General features: G+C 33.1%; 1 protein-coding gene and 1 non-coding gene across 2 annotated transcripts; one reads left to right on the top strand and one right to left on the bottom strand.

The window, feature by feature from the left end:
• Positions 1–3,590: 3,590 nt before the first annotated feature.
• LOC124840762 (ras-related protein RABA1b) lies at positions 3,591–7,002 on the top strand. Its single transcript, XM_047316879.2, has 2 exons — positions 3,591–3,930; positions 6,273–7,002. The coding sequence occupies exons 1-2, from the start codon at positions 3,710–3,712 to the stop codon at positions 6,703–6,705; spliced, it is 654 nt and encodes a 217-aa protein (XP_047172835.2). The 5' UTR covers positions 3,591–3,709; the 3' UTR covers positions 6,706–7,002.
• Positions 7,003–17,604: 10,602 nt separating this feature from the next.
• On the bottom strand, positions 17,605–17,677 carry TRNAE-CUC (transfer RNA glutamic acid (anticodon CUC)). The gene has a single exon. It is a non-coding gene; the product is annotated as a tRNA-Glu (tRNA).
• Positions 17,678–18,106: the final 429 nt, after the last annotated feature.

Below are 18,106 nucleotides of genomic sequence, written 5' to 3'. Positions count from 1 at the left end.
CCTTTACCTGTGACTCCTACTCCAACATCTTCTCTTATTATGGAGAGTCCACCAAATCAAAATCCTTCTCCTGAAGTCTCCACCGGTCTTCCAGGTACAGATCTTCTTAATGCAAGTCATTCTTCACAAAATGAGGCACCAAGTCTACCTTACATACCAGAATCACCTGATGTGGACAGTTCTGAAACACATCCCGAACCTACTATTGAGGTAACTTCTGTCCCTATTGAAAACTCTTTCATCCCAACTTCTTCTAACACTCACAATACACAAACCAGAAGATCAGAACGACAAAATAAAGGTATACCAAAATCAGTTTATGAACCAGATCCGAGAGTGAAAGTAAAATACCCTATTAGCAATTATGTATCATCTCATAGATTATCTGAATCATATGCTCTAACGGTTGATCAATTATCCACTGTATCTATTCCTAACAGTGTGCAGGAAGCATTAGAAGATCCTAGATGGAAGCAAGCAATGAACATCGAGATGGAAGCACTTCAGAAAAATGAAACCTGGAAACTAACTTCTTTACCAAGTGGAAAAAAGACAATTGGGTGCAAATGGGTATACACTGTGAAGTTAAAAGCAGATGGAAGTATTGATAAATACAAGGCAAGACTCGTGGCAAAGGGATACACACAAAAATATGGGGTAGACTATCAAGATACGTTTGCTCTAGTGGCTAAACTCAACACAATCCGAATTCTAATTTCCATAGCAGCTAATAGAGATTGGCCCCTGAAACAATTTGATGTAAAGAATGCCTTCTTGAATGGTGATTTAGAAGAGGAGGTCTACATGGAGGTTCCACCGGGAGTACAACTACCCCCTTCAAAAGAAAGTGTAGTTTGCAAATTAAAAAAGGCTTTATATGGCCTTAAACAATCACCCAGGGCATGGTTTGGAAGACTCACATTAGCAATGAAGAAGTTTGGGTATAAACAAAGTAATTCAGACCATACCTTGTTTATAAAGCATAACAAAGGAAAAGTGGCCATACTTATTGTCTATGTAGATGATATGGTGTTAACAGGAGATGATGTGGAAGAAATGAAATTACTTGAGAAGAAATTGGCTGCTGAATTTGAAATGAAGGATCTTGGACAACTAAAATACTTTCTTGGCATAGAAATTGCAAGATCCGAAAAAGGTATTTTTCTATCTCAAAGAAAATATATTCTAGACCTTCTATCTGAGACTGGAATGTTGGCTTGCAAGCCAGCCGATACTCCAATTGAAGTGAATCATTCTCTTGCTGTATATTCAGACCAGATTGAGACGGATAAGCATAGATACCAGAGGTTAGTAGGAAAGTTAATTTATTTGTCTCACACTAGACCTGACATTGCGTATTCTGTGAGCATTGTAAGTAGGTTCATGCATTCTCCTAGTGAAGAACATATGACAGCAGTATATCGTATCCTTAGATACCTCAAAGGTTCACCAGGGAAAGGTTTATTATTTTCAAAAAATGATAGAGCCTGCATAGAAGGATACACAGATTCAGATTGGGCTGGAGATAAAACTACAAGGCAATCAACTTCAGGGTATTTTACCTTTGTAGAAGGCAACTTAGTCACATGGAGAAGCAAGAAGCAAAAGGTAGTTGCAAGGTCTAGTGCTGAAGCTGAATTTAGAGGTATGGCATATGGCATTTGTGAATTACTATGGATTAGAAGCGTACTAGCTGATTTGGGAATCAAGTATGAAACACCGATGAATCTTTTCTGTGATAACAAGGCTGCGGTAGAGATTGCACATAACCCGGTTCAACATGATAGAACCAAACATGTTGAAGTGGATAGACATTTTATTAAGGAAAAGCTAGATAATCAAGTAATTCAAACTCCACATGTTCGGTCTGAAGATCAACTTGCTGATATATTAACAAAGGCTGTTTCAGGAAAGGTGTTTGAAGAAGTCATTAACAAGTTAGGCATGATTGATATTCATGCACCAACTTGAGGGGGAGTGTTGAAGATATAATTTAGATTTAAATTATTGTTGCACTTAATTAGGAATAAGTTTTAAATATTTTAAGTTGTTTTCTGTTTTTATATTATTTCCTATTTTAAATATAAGCATTTAATATTGCTTATAAAATATGTACATCTGAGAAGAAAAAAGATGAATGAAAGGATTGTATTTTATTCCCAGTGAATTGTTTAACATTATTAGTATTAGTCCAATTCATTCTATCATGGTGTATGTTGTTGGTTCTGAAATTCAAGGGTATTATTCACTTTATATTATTCTTACAAAACTATGTTAAATATTAAATTTGGTTCAAGTTTATAATATAAGAATCTACTAGGAAATTACCGAAGGTTTCTGGCCCTCGGTAATTACCGAAGGGCAGAAGCCCTTGGTAAATGTTAGCGACAGGGGATTTACCGAGGGTTCATTGGCCATCGATAAGCCGTATGTAAATACCCTTTTCCGACGACTTCTGGCATTTTGCGAGGGCTTATGGCCTTCCGTAATGCCCTTCTTTTTTATAATGTAAAAAACAGTTTTGGAATTATTTATTTTAAAATTTATTCCACCTAATAACATCTATGGACTTTTTATCCTTAATTAGAGTGCTGTAAGTAAATGTTATAAAAATATGATAAACTTTAATTAAAATATGATAAGCTTTAAAAAAACCTCCAACAATCTTAATTAAAAATGAAAATAATGACCAAACCTCTTAATTGGAGTGTTGTGATGTTATAAAAATATGATAAACGTTGTATTTTTTTAATTGTTTTTCACTTAATACAATAAAATAATTTCGAAAGACATAATAAATAAGTTAGATGTTATAAAAATTACTCAAAAACACCTAAAGAAATAACATTTTTATAAATTAAACTAGTTTATTTTTTTATTATTGAATCACTTCTTTACCAATCAGAATATTATAAACATTTTGTATTAATTAACATAATGCTAAGCAACAGGATAAATAACTTTTATTTAATTGTCCAAAAGTATGACACCAATAAACTTGCACATCTTCCTTGAATACCAACATCACATTTACAACACACACATAATTCAGTTAACTTTCAATTAAGTGAGTTAAACCTCCTTATTATACGTTAAATAATCTCACATCAACTTTAATTTAATCATTTTAAAAGAAAACTTAATTTTAAACCTTTTGCATATTTTTCTATGCATGTAATTTTTTTTCTATTAATAAAAGTTATAAAACGTTCTATTATGTTGCTTAACTAAACCTTCAATGTTTAAAAGACAATTGCTAACACATTTTTTTGTTTAATTTGTACTAAAAATCTTACTTAAGAAATAAGTTTAATTATAGGTTTGTATTTATTTTAATTTGATAATTTAACTTTACATACTATTAATATTGATACATCAAGTATGCAAGAGAAATCAACATGATTTTATCTCAATTATTTAATGTGTTAACTAATGATTTTAACAAAAAAAAAAAGTGAAAATGAAATTCGAAAAACCAAACTAGTCTCACCTGTTCGTGGGAATCAAAACAAAGACAAAAAAAAAAAAGAAAAAAAGAAAATGATTTGATGAGTGGTGAGTGAGTGAGTGAGTGGCGCTTTTTTAAGCGTTTTCTTTTCACATACTCTGCTTTTTCTTCTTCTCTTCTTTTCACTTCTCTCTTCTTTCTTTCGCTTCGCTTTTTATTTTCCATTCACAGCACACAAGAGAACACGCAGCAGCAGCACCAATGGCGGGTTACAGAGCCGACGACGACTACGACTACCTCTTCAAGGTTGTCCTCATCGGCGACTCCGGCGTCGGCAAGTCCAACCTCCTTTCTCGTTTCACCAAGAACGAGTTCAACTTGGAGTCCAAGTCCACCATTGGGGTGGAGTTCGCCACTCGCACCTTGAACGTCGATTCCAAAGTCATCAAGGCCCAGATCTGGGACACCGCAGGCCAAGAAAGGTTTTGCCCCTTCTATATCTCCTTCCCCTTCTCACAATGCAAGATCATGCTTAACACACTAATGGGTACACTGGGTTCAATTCAAAAACCCTACTTTTTAATGGTCAACAATTATGGGGAAAAAAATGATTTTTCAAGGGTTGGTTTACTTGGCTGGATCTAGTTTTGCGCATGCACAACTGGGTTTTTGTTGTGAAGTGAAGTGTAATTGGGTGGATCGTGATCTAGTAAGGAAGCTCGCTTTAACTTTTATAATGTGAATGAGTTGTTAATTGGTGTTAAAAAAGGGTAAGTGAAGTGTGTGTTAGAGGAATCAGCCAATTTGGTTTGTGACTTTTGTTGCTTGTCTTGTGCTAGATTTGGTTTGTGGAGTTGGTAAGACTTTTGTTTATGAGATCGGCGTGGCGATGCGGTGTTTAAAAAATGGAATGAACCGGATGTTGTTGATGTCATTCTTTGATGCGCTGTTGGTGTGAAATTGGAATAGATTATTTCCTGATGATTTGTTCCGTGTTATTTGATGAGTTTGGCATCTTGTGTGCGAGTGTTGACATGGTCAAATTTGTTAAATGGGGTTTCAACATTGAATTGGATGATGGTGTGCGATTGAAACTAGTGATTTGTAAAGTCTCTAAATAGAAATTTGTGTAGCACTTGAATTTGAAATGCATTGAATTGGAAGGGACACTGAATTCAGTTGAACATGACTAATAACTAATTGATATCTGACTAGATTGTAGGTTGTAGTTTGCACTACATTTGGATCTTGTAATGGCTCATGCACAATTAATGCTTCATTGCATGGTTTTCTCCTTCTTGAGAAAAGGCTATCTACTGTTGTGTATCAGTGATTTCTCTTTTCACTATTTGGTTCAGTGTCGTATTGTCTTTGTCTGGTAGGTGTTGCTATTGAAAATACAATACTGATAACTTAAACTATTTATACTCTATTTGTCTGTAAGTGGATATTCCCAATGTGAAAAACTTAAAAATTTTCTATGATTTGATTTTTAGAATTATTCTCTTCATGATCTGACCTTGGAATTATTGTGCAAATTTCTTCATTTTAGATCTTACTTCTATGGGTAAATATGCTGAACTTTAGCTTTTTCATTTCTACCTTATAGCTTGGGAAGGGTTTGAAAGATGCATACATGTGTGGATTTTTTTATCATATGTGATCTCAGATGAACTTTGGCCTGGTTTTGCACATAAAACAAGCATGCCTTGATCAAGCATATGCCAATAGAAATTGAGTATTTCATTTGATACATGTTGTATGAACTGAAAGATCCCTTGAAAAGTTAATTTCTGACCTTTTTCTTGGGCTACGTACTTGAGTGATTAATCATACTCCTTGGTTGCATCATTCCTTTTTTGTGGAAACTCTAGTGAGGTTATTGAGCCTTATAGAATAATAAACAAGTTCTGTTTTATACTAAAGGAAAATTGCATCTGTAAGTTTTTAGGCTGACACACCAATGATATTTTAATCACTCATCGTCATCCTTGCTGTACTCATTACAAACTATTCCAATTTGAACAACCAACATGATGGTGAAAATTTGGTTGAATTATTAAGTAAGCCCCTTAACTCTGGAAATTTTCAAGCAGTCCAAAAACTAATTTTTTTTATTAGGTTCCTTGACGATGCCATTTTTTAATCGAGTCCCCAGGGTTTTTAAAACTGCCATAAATTGTGATTTTCTAGCAGTTTCAAGCTGCAAAAGAACTAACCTAGGGACTTGCTTTTTTTGGTTTAGGGATCCAATTAAAACAAAAGTTTAGGGACCTATTTGAAATTTTAAAATTAGTTCAAGGATCTACTTAGTAGTTTAACCTAAAAGTTTATTTTACACTTTCAATATTTTGGCCCATAGTTCTATTTACTGTCAATTATTCCCTTCAAAAGTTCAACAAACTGTGGCTCTTTCTTCATCAAGATTTCCTTGAAAAAAACTCTACATAACTCCCCTTTCTCCCAACCAAAACCCTTATAAGCACCACCTATTCTGGTAAGAATAAAGTGTTGTTGAACTTTTACTGTATGCATCACTGACTTTGTATTGACCCTCTTTGTGGAAAAGAATGATCTAATATGGATTATCCTACTTTCAAGTGCTGGATATGGTCTTGCGGTCTTATTCAAGTTCGAAACAAATGTCACAAATGTCACAAATGTGTCCTCTTGGTTTCTGTTCTCTTGCCTCATGATCACCTTAATTAATGCGATTCTACGTGGATGCTTAACAAGCCATTTTTTTTTGTTAATCACATGTATCATGTTAACCAGACTTCCCACAAACTTGCATCTTGTTGATTCACAGTGTTTCTCTTTGCAGGTATCGTGCGATCACCAGTGCATACTACCGCGGCGCAGTGGGTGCACTTCTGGTGTACGATGTGACTCGGCATGCAACATTCGAGAATGTTGACAGATGGCTGAAAGAGCTGCGAAACCACACAGATGCTAACATTGTGGTGATGCTTGTTGGAAACAAATCAGACCTTCGGCACCTGGTAGCAGTTACAACACAAGATGGGAAGTCGTATGCTGAGAAAGAATCACTTTACTTCATGGAAACCTCAGCTCTGGAGGCCACCAATGTAGAGAATGCATTTGCTGAAGTTCTGACTCAAATCTACCGCATTGTTAGCAAGAAAGCAGTAGAGGGTGCTGAGAATGGAACTGCATCTGTGCCTGCAAAAGGGGAGAAAATTGACCTCAAAAATGATGTCTCTGCTTTGAAGAGAGTTGGATGCTGCTCAAGCTGAGGGAGGTTCTGAAGTTGGAAAACATAGCTGTTCAATTGGTTGGTATCGGCTCTGTTGTACGTGTAATATTCTGAGAAATACGAACTAGAAGAAAAGTCAAATTTAATGTCATAGCTTGTTAGACTATTTGTGTAACCTTAAAAAAACTAAGTTTGGTGTTTCAATAGGAGCTGCTGGAGAAGAAAGTTGATTGCTAGTCTTGTTGTAGTAGTGCTGTTATTATTATTGTTTTTGAAATGTTTTCACATCCAAAGAGGTTCAAGCTTGGAATTAATTGAAGCTATTGTTTCATTTAAAGTTTTGTGTAGCATTCATTATATTATGTGGTTATGCTTCAACACACACATGTTATCATGGAAACAAGTTTCAAACATTTGTTTGACTACAAATACAGGGGACACAAACAGGAAAAAAAAGTATATATAACTTTTTCAAGTTATAAATAATTTTATGTAAAGTTATAAACTTTTTAAAGTTTGTACTGTGTTAAAATTATGTAAAATATTATGTATAGTTGACTTAATATAAATGTTATATACTATTTGTTGAAAATGATGATTTACATAATTTTCATAAAATACAAGATTGAAATGTTTTATAATTTAATTTATTGATAAAATACAATTATAATGAAAAACATATATAATCAAAGTATTTTATATATAATGCACTTATATTTACTCTTTTTTTCTACTCATTTAAAAGAGTGAAGACAAGTTCTTTCACTCAATTGTTTTATTATTTCTATGTATCTAAAATATATATTTTTTATTTTTATCATTGTTATATATGTTCCTTTCTATTTTTTCTTTTTCTGTCATCGAAAAAAGAAATCATTATAAATGAGAAACGCGATTATATAGTTAAGCGCCACTTTGGCATTAAGAGATTTGGGTATCTCAAGAATCTTAGAAACATTATTCTAAGAAATATTTAAAAGAAGCACGAAGGGTAAGAGCCCCTTGGGGAAATATTGGAGGATATCTCTTTCTGTACCCTCATATTTTTCTCATACAACTCCAATTTTAAAAGTGCTTACCTCCCTTCTATCATAGACTTTTATATTGGACATTAAATTGACAAAGTGCTTTGTTTGAGGTGAAGAATTTGTAGATATTGAAGTTGAGGCTTTTCCTGGACCTCCAAGCCCTTCTCCCAGCACCTCCAAATTTTAAATTAATGTCAAAAAGTATATTTTTTAACAAGTAAAAAACCTTTTTCACCTTTTTCTCTTATAATTAATCACACCCATCCACATTTACTCATCTTTGATTTCTAGAAACCGCACCTCCCATTTCCTCCCCACCTCTTTGCTCTTCACCCCTACACCTCCCGAATTTCGTGATTTTTTTTTTGTCACTACAGCAACCAACCTTCGTTATTCATTCCTAATGTTCATGAGGGGAAGGAAGGAGAGTGAATTAGTTTACTTAATAAAAACTATGTCTTTTAGCAATTTCCCCTTTTTAAAGCTGACTTTACAAAATAATTTAATTCCTTTTAAAAAAAGTATAGGGAAAAAGAGAATTGTATAAGTAATTTTATATTAATTCGAATAAAAAAATCTTACATCCAGTTGTTAATATCTTTAAAGAGAGATTAATCAATCACTAGCAAACAACCATAACTTATAATCATAAAGAATAAAGTTAAGGTTAGAAAGCAACTCTTTTGAAGACAAAGAGATGAACCACACCTCCTTTGAACACAAAAATGATGAACAACTTTTCTTAGCCACACCAGATGCACTCAATCACTTAAGACACACTTAGTGAAAATTTTCACTCTACCAATACTAGGTTTACAAGCCTCTTTTCAAACACTGAAAATTTCTTTTGAAAGCATAACACTAAACCTCTGAAAAGAAAAGTTGTTTTTGAAACTAGGTTTATGTAAAATATATAAACTCTTATTTTAAAAAAATTAGGTTAAGAAACAAAAGAGTTTGGTCACAATTGTCATTGATAATTGATTATCTAAAGTGATAATCGATTATCACATAAATATTTCAAAATCTTTTTTCTCGATGTGATAATCAATTACCAAAAGGATCCCATCATTGACATTTCAAATTCTCCCTACATAATACTTGCAAATCTTTTACAAAGGGAATGAGTTGATCCAAAAAGAATATCATCAACATAAAGTTGAATAACCAAAGTATGTTTTCCTACTCTCTTACTAAACAATGTTGAATCAATTTTTCCTCCAGTAAAATCATTTTTAAATAGAAAATTGCTAAGCATGTTGTACCAAGATCTAGGTAAAATATATAGACTCTTATTTTTGAAAATTAGTTTGAGAAACTAAAAAGTTTGGTCACAACTGCTGTTGATAATCGATTATCTAAAGTGATAATTAATTATTGCAGAAACATTTTGAAAACCTTTTTCTCAATTATGAGAAGGTGATAATTGATTATCATAGAGACATTTCATACAATTATTTCTCTATATCACAATTGATTACCATAAGTGATAATTGATTATTACATAGGCTTTTCTAAAAATCTGAATTCAAATTGGATAATCGATTACCACTTAAGTTAATTGATTATCATAGATCATTTTATTTTGAAAACCTTTTTGAGTGATAAGCTACTGCGTAACTTTCTAAACTAAGTCCTATACACAAATCTAAAAGACTTATTACAAAACCTTAAAAATAAACTACAAATCTTCCAATATCATTTGCATGTGCTCAAAATATGAGGGTTCATGCTTTGTAAACCTTTGAGATCTATAAACTTTACTCTTTTTTGCACCCTTCGTTTTCACTTTATGCATTTGAATATCTGCTTCCTTTAAAAGCGTCACTCATAAGATTTATACTTTTTTCAAAGGACGCCTTTATCTCATTATGTTGTAGGATGATGACGCTAGGAATTACATCCCAACATGAACAAAGATCTCCCGCACTATGATAACAGTTGAAAAACTGTTATTTTCATGCTTAAAATTGACACAAAAAGCAACCTTTACACTTAGAAACTAGCTTGAAATCATGCTTTTCTTCATATTTTCATAAATAAGAGTGTTGGACAGGTTTATGCTTGATTTCAGTGTTTTTGTGCAGGTTTTAAGGTGAATTTAGTGAAAGAAGTGAAGAAGGAGAGAGATGAAATCAGAAAAGACATCAAAAAGTGCAAAAGGAGAAGCCGAAGTCACCGCTCAGCGGCAGTTTACCGCTGAGCGGCACTCAGGAAGTCACGGGAGGTCCGCTGAGGGGCAAAATGGCCGCTGAGGGGAAGAAACGACTCACGCACTTACCGCTGAGCGGCACTTTACCGCTGAGCGGCACTTTACCGCTGAGCGGCACTTTTATGGGCTTGGACCTAATTTTCTGTAACTTACGAATAATATATAAGCTTTAGGGTTTCCTAGGGTTAGGTATCTTTGGCAGAGACGAAGCAAACACTCTCTTTTTCACCCCTTGGGGGTAGATTGGGAGATGGTGACAGCTCTCCTCTTCTCTTTCTCGGGTTTTTCTATCTCCTTCATTCTTTCATTATTGTTCATCTAGGTTCACCATGAATATGGTGAACTAAACCTTGTATGTTTGTTGGGGAATCAATGTAATCTTTTGAAGCTCTCATATATGGAATTTGTGCTTGCATCTTAATCTAAGATTTATGCTTTCTTTCATCATTAGTTAGGGTTTTTCCTCTTTGCTTAATGCTTGCTTTGTTTAACTCATTCAATGCATGATTATTGATTTTGTCGATACGGGAACGTACGGGGAAGTCTAGATCCGGGGAATCTCTCCCAATATTATATTGGTTGTCGTTAAGCTCCTGCACTTGATGAACTAATTATTAGGAATGATAGGAATTGTATGAACTCGTAATTAGGGAGAAGCCTTCTTGAAAGGTACTTTAGAGAGTGACATTAACAATGATGATTTGAATGTTGAATTCCTAAAATATATGAGAGTGGATAAGATGAAATTGACCTCCAACAACATATTCATATATATATTTCATTGAAAGTGCTTGTCTTTTGCTTTTGCCATTGATCGAAACTCATGCATACATGTTTATTTTCGTTTTGCATATTAAAACTCCAAATATTTCGTTTTTAAGTCTTAACTAATCAATAAATCACATAACTAAACTAGGCCGTGAGTCCTTTGGGAGAACGATACTTGGTCTTACCGAGTTTATTACTTGAAACGATTCGGTCATACTTGCCGATTGTTAAACAAGTTTTTGACATCATATTTTGGTGTTCATAAATTTGTCCATCACACTACTTTCTAATGCTTTCTTTAGGCTTTAGTGAGAAAACTCAACCCTAATATAAATGGCATGAACAATATAATAAAACATATAACAAAGATAACTAAATAAAATAAGATTAAACATACATGTTTGATGTTGTGTTTCCTAAATGCATAACTTGGTTTGTCCACGCCTTTACAAAATATGTCTTATACGGAATGATTCAAGACTCATTGACATATTTAGAGAATAAAGGCCATGAAATACAAGCATAATGAAGGCTATCAACATAATTAGGAAACATTGATTCTTGTTCACAATCCATGATATTTTTCCATGCTTCCATCATGACATCTCATGCCTTAACAAATTGACTACATTTTGCATTTGGCTTTAACATATTTCTAAATGTGGAAGGAACATAGGAAATGATAACATTTATAGAATACAATGTAATAACATTCATAAAAGTCAAGTCTTTGTCACTGACAATGACTTCTGGATGGCCCTCATATGTAAAAAATAATCATCTAAGCCTTTCCAAAGCCCAAAGTTAAATTATTTTCACATTCACTTATAAGAATGCAAAGACCACTAAGAAAGTCAACCTTGTAGATGTGACCCCAACTATCTCAAGTAATGACAATCAATATATGTTGGTTTTGTATGTGATATCCATCAATAAAACAACATTAAATGCATTCAACAATTTAACTCCATTAGGATGTATCCAAAAGAGGTCACTTACAACCTTATATTCATCGACACATATGCTTCAATGGATGTAATTCATTACGATCCATTATATGTTGGTTTTGTAATGTATTTATTACGATCCATTATCATCACCAATTATTGTAATTCAGTTCTCGATCCTCTCAATGATTGTTTATAAGTATACCTTGCATTATATTTTTATTTGATTGTTGTCACATTACAATCATTATTTTCTTTTAGAGTGAGTAGAACATTTGTAGGTTTCACCTGACTCTTAGTCATATCAATAAGTAATGATTATTCAGTGGAATTTAACTTTCTAGCAAAAGGGTGACCAACTAAACTTTGTGTCAAATCATGGTTATGATATCCATATATAACCTTCAATACCCACACCTCTCCATTAAAATTTGGTTTGTCCCTCAATTTAAAAGGACACTCGCATTTTGTTATGTTGTATACTCGCTTAAACATAATATTTGTATTTCTTATACTTTCTACTCCTTTCACATCTTAACAACACAAGCATATTTCTCCTAGGTTGACCAATAGATTTATCATATCTTATACTTATGACAACAAACCCAAGATAAAAAACAATTCATCGAATCCACTTAATTAATTCATCAGTGTGGGGAAAATATGATCAGTTGCAATATTATTTGTATAATCTCATTTGCATATTTCATTGATGAAAGAAGATAAATCTGACATGAAGCTCGAATTTACTTGTGAATCCATCAAACTGAAAGGATAATCTTCCATCGTACAATATAACCACTTATAACATGACATCACCATGATTGAATGCCTCACTTCTTCAATAAAAAATACTAATAATAATATTAGGGGTGGGCATAATTCACCAAACTGTACTGGAACTACAATTAACTGAATTATATTATACTTAAAAAAACTAAACTTATTTTAACTAAAACTAATTAAACTATTCTACGGTTCAGTTAAAACAAACTGAACTTTACACAATTTAAGTGTAGTTAACTGTGAACCACAGTTTCTCCCTAACTGAGAATTTCACCCCAAATTGAAAACCCTTGAAGCTAGGGTTCGAGAGGATTGAGAGAAATTGGAAGAGAGTTCCATGGTTCCTTCGCGACGATGGACTAGGAGGCTCGATTCAATGGACCAGAGGCTGCCTACAAAGATTGAAGCTACAAAAGGGGATGATTGAGAGGCGCGAACAAAACCCTTTATTAAAGCTGGTGCGTAGTCACTTGAAGAGGAGCGCGAAGCATGGTTTGGGTTTTTCTTTCCCTTCCCTTTTTCCTTCCTTTAGTTTTTCTATAAAAAAAGTTGTATAATAGTTTTTCTGTGAGGTTAGTTTTGGTTACTCTAGGTTCTTTTTCAGTTTGATGGTGATTAGAAGATAATAGTTTTCAGTTTTTGAGCAGTCGAAGGCTCACCGCCGTCGAAGGTTCACCGTCGAAGGCTTTGCCACACTTTGCCGTAACACTTCTCCTTTAGCTGGAACTGTGCTACCCAAAGGTAATAATGTTTTTCCCTTTCAAAAGGGATATATGTTATGACTTTCTTGCATTATAAAGGAACTTATATTGGAACATTTAGATGTTTGGACTCTGTAACCTAAAGGGTGGCCACCATTTTATGTGGTGTCTGATTTGCAAATCAAATATCATGTCTGTTTGAGTTCAGATGAATAAAAATTGTGACTTTTCTGTAAACTGTAATACATTTTGTGTTATTATGATATTACCTATTAAATGTGCAGGGAAAAGGTATTGAAATTGCAAAACCTATTATTGAAGCCTTGAAAAGGAAAGGTGCTTCTGCTATGGGATTTGTTGGTTTCTGTTGGGGTGGTAAGTGGCTTCCACTAAATTGGTGTTGTATTTTGCAATTTCAGGTCACCTTAAGTATAAACTACAGAATGTAATGTGTTTTTCTCTTTCTCTCAGCTAGGACTGTGACTAACCTTGGAAAAACCAAACTTGTTCAAGCTTTTATGCTGTTACATCCATCATTTATCACTGTGGATGACATCCGTGGTATAAATTCTCAATCAAATGACAAAAACTTCAACCTTTTGTGAATTTGACAGTATAGTGCTTGTGTTTTTTTGTAAACCTCTTTTTCATGCTCTCTTTCATTTACCATTTGTTTATAGTTAAATAAAGATACAAATCTCATAAGCAGTGATTAGATGTTAGTTGTGAAAGAGTTTCTTTGATCTTTTTCAGGTGTTGAAGTTCCAATTGCTATACTTGAAGCTGAGCATGACTCAATCGCTCCTCCAAAGCTCTTAAATCAATTTAAACAAGTCTTAGATGCTAAACCTGAGGTATGATGAAACTTATTTTCCTTTTGTAGTAGTTATGTTCTGTAATTTTAGGTTTTTTATTTTTAAAAAAAATAAATTTTTAACTTAATTTAATCTTATCAAACTTATTTGTGATAAAATTTTTGTATTTATTACATATTTTTAATTTGTTTTATGTATGATTAATGTGAAATCTTTAATATAAATATCTTGTGACGAGGCATATTTATTTGAAGTGTGAGACCTGTTATATTTATTTGAAGATGGTAATTAAATTGTAGAAGCAGTTGGGAATTTCAATTGCATCCTGTGATATTTCGGATGGGAAACTACTTGTCACTGAAGAAGAGAAAACAATAAGCACTTCTATAAGTTGAGGTGTTATATTTTACAACTTATTTAGTCAACAATAATTCTTCATATTGCTTCTTGCCTATTTTACTTATTGAGAACTTATACATGAGTGAACACCAAAAGCTTCCTGCTATTTTACATTTGAAGTTGAATATACTGAGAAGTGATAAGGGTAGCTAATATTTGTTTCACATAACCACTTCTTGATTCAGTTAGTTATCTCTCTATTGGACATAGATTTTTTGCTTTTATGTTTATGAACAACTTAGTCACATTACTTTTTGAAAACATGATCTCTATAAAATAAATAGTATAACATTCAAATAACATAACCTTTTTGCAGAAAAAGAAATATAGTCAGATTGAACAAGATGGGGGACTTCAGGAAGGGTTTAATCAGCAATGCCCTCGTGATGGACTTGCAATTGAGGATCCAAAGTCAGGGGAATTCATGAGTTTGATCCATCCAGACCATTGGACGTGCCTTCTGTTTTTGATGCAAACTCCATCCTGTTGTAGCTGGCTGAAACTATGAGGGGGCTTAATGAAGAAGAGTGTGAGTTTCTGATTGAGGCAAGAGGAGTGAAATCTGATTTGGAATTGCAAAATCAATTTAATGCTGCCATGGCTGAGGTGGAAGCTCTTTTTAGCCAGAGTGGTTGAGTTGCAGAATAATTTTAACATGTCTCAAAAAGATTCACTACAATTATCCAAAGAGTTGGTTGACTGTAGAGGCTTATTTCATTAAGATACTACTCCACTTTTGTTGTGGTAAACTCAAAGTGTACTATGTGATTCTGTGTTATGGATAACTAAATTGTATTATAGTGAATTTAAAACAGTTAACTGAATTGTACTGCACTATAAATGAACTAAAAAATAGTTAAGTTCAGTTACTTTGAACTGTTTTTAAGTACGTTGCAGTTTTCCTAAACTGGTTTATAGTTAACTATAAAATTTTACAATACAGTGCAGTACAATGTGTTTTGCCCACCCCTAAATAATATCTCAACTAATTACCAAAAAAAATTAAACAAATTAAAATAAAAAAGTTAAAAAATATACAAAAAATAATTAAAGAATTCATTGGATTTTGAAATCTCATTAAGGGCGTCACTGGATCTAGTTAAGGGCTTAACAAATTTTCGAAATTCGGTGACTGATAACAGTTGAAAAACTGTTATTTTTATACTTAATTTTGACCTTAAAGACAACCTTTATGACTTAGAAACTAGCTTGGAATCATGCTTTTGCTCAAGTTTTGGAAATAAGAGAGTTGGATGGGTTTTACGCTTGGTTTCCCTTGTTTTGGTAGGAATTAAGATGAATTAGATGAAAGAAGTTGAAGTAGTAAGGAGCTGGAGGAAAGGAAGTGAAAGTGCACAAAAGAAGAGCCGCAGTCACCGCTCAGCGCAACTTTTACCGCTGAGCGACACTCTGAACTATCACAGTCACCGTTGAGGGGCAAAACTATAGCTGAGCGTCAAAACTGAAGAGCCGCACTTACCACTGAGCGCCAAAATACCGCTGAGCGCCATTTATTTGGGCTTGGGCTTATTTTCTGTAATTTGTAATAAACTATATAAGGTTTTAGTCGACTTAGGGTTTAGATCTTTGGACAGAAAGAGGCAAAATCACACTTTCTTCACCCCTTGAAGGAGGGTTTTGGATGCTCAAGCTCTATTCTTCAACTTCTAGGGTTTTATCTTTCATTCTTTCATTGTTTTTCATCTAGTTTCACCATGTCTATGGTGAACTAAACTTCCATTGTTGTTGGGGAACCGATGTAATCCTTTGAAACCTCATGTATTGAATTGATTCTCTAATTTATGTTTTCTTTCATTAATTGTTAATGTTTTTCTTCTATACTCTACGCATGCTTTTAACTCATTCAATTGCATTATCATTGATGTTATTTGTATGGACACATATAAGTACATCTAGAACTGAGGAAATTCTCCCAAGAGCAATATTACCTAGACATATGGATAGGAGGATTGGTTGCCTTTAAGCTTTTGTGCGAATGTAATACATGAATAATTGTTAGGGAGACAAAATATTGTAAACTAGTGATTAGGAGTACGCTTTCTTCACCGAGACATCGGGTTTAAGGTAAATTAGAAAGTGGCATTAACATTAATGAAGAAAGATGAATTCTTGAATATATGAGAGTGGATAGGATGAATCGGAAAACCCAACAACATAATCATTCATATTCTACATCAACCGTTTTTGCATCTTTCAATTCCATTGATCAAAACCTTGCATTCATGTTTATTTTTCGTAATTCAACAACAATGTTTTCATTTACAAATCTAATTTAATTAACAAATCACATAATTGTCTAGGCCAGTGAGTCATTTGGGAAACGATACTTGGATTTACCACTTTATTATTACTTGATACGATTCGGTACACTTGTCGGGTGTTAACAGTGACTACCTTGACAGGATTTCGAAATTCGATAACTTTCTTAACGGAATTTTGAAATCTAGGGCTACCATAACAGAATTAGAAATCAAGTGATATCTTAAACCAAATTTCAAAATCCAGTGAGTACCTTAATCATTTTTGAAATCTAGTCACTTCCTAAATCAAATTTCGAAATTCGATGACTTCCTAAACGAAATTTTGAAATTCAATTATTTTTTAAACAAAATTTCAAAATTTTGTAACTTCCTTAACTGGATTTCAAAATTCGATTACTTCCTTAATTGGATTTCAAAATCTAGTTAATTTTTTGAAATCTTATGAATTTTTAATTTGGATTTCAAAATTTAGTGATTTCTTAAACTAGATTTTGAAATTCAATAACTTTCTAAATTGAATTTCAAAATTCAGTTTGTTTCCTATATGATTTGAAATTCAATACATGGCAGGAATAACTATATGAAACAAAAGAAATATAAAATTTTAAGAAAAACACTTATACATTAATGAGATGAAATGAAGAAGATGAAAGTGAACGAAGTAAGACTGATGAAAAAGAAAAACAACGAAAATTCATCACCAGACCAACGAAAACCACCACCATACAAAAAAGAGAACGAGAGAAGAAAAATGACCGAAACATTACACAAATACAATAACTAACAGAAGAATAATAATAAAGTGGTGAATGTGGGTGTAAGTAAGTAAATATACAAGTCTTGTTTACCTAATTATTATATTTAACATTTTTAATGATGAACACAAAATGTTAACTTAAAGTAACTTAAAAAGCACCCGTTAAAGTTAATTAACTATTTTTTGGGTAAAAAAATTTCATGTCGAAAATATATCATTAAGAAAAAGATAAATGAAAAATAACTTCCGTTGCCGGGACTTGAACCCGGGTCTTTCGGGTGAGAGCCGAATATCCTGACCAACTAGACTACAACGGAATGATTGATATCAAAGCAGCACAAAGATATATAAACCTTTATCTTTAAATCAGATTTTCAAAAAAGAGAACCAGGGAGGGCAAGACAGGGACCCTTGGGGGAGTTATGACCTTGCATGATCCACACGTTTGTCCTCCAAAATGCCTTTCCTTTTCTTTCTCATTTTATGTATTTCAATCTTCAATTCATTTTAAGAGGATTGGGTAATAAGGACTGCACTTGATAATTTATGTTTGCATGAAGAGTTCAATTGAATGCAGTTTGAGGTAGAATCCTTCCCTTCTGGAACCACTATCACTGCATAAACTGAACATTACCTTTAGATTTTTTTAATTTATCTGAATTACTAAATAGATTTCATAGAGTTTTAGATCACTCCAGTTCGTACACATTTCCATGCAATAAAATATGGAGCAATTGAAATAGTGT

This window comes from Vigna umbellata, chromosome 7 (assembly GCF_029865625.1).
Source record: "Vigna umbellata cultivar VRB3 chromosome 7, Vumbellata_1.0, whole genome shotgun sequence".
Taxonomy (NCBI): Eukaryota; Viridiplantae; Streptophyta; class Magnoliopsida; order Fabales; family Fabaceae; genus Vigna; species Vigna umbellata.
This window is presented reverse-complemented; position numbering and strand designations above follow the sequence as displayed.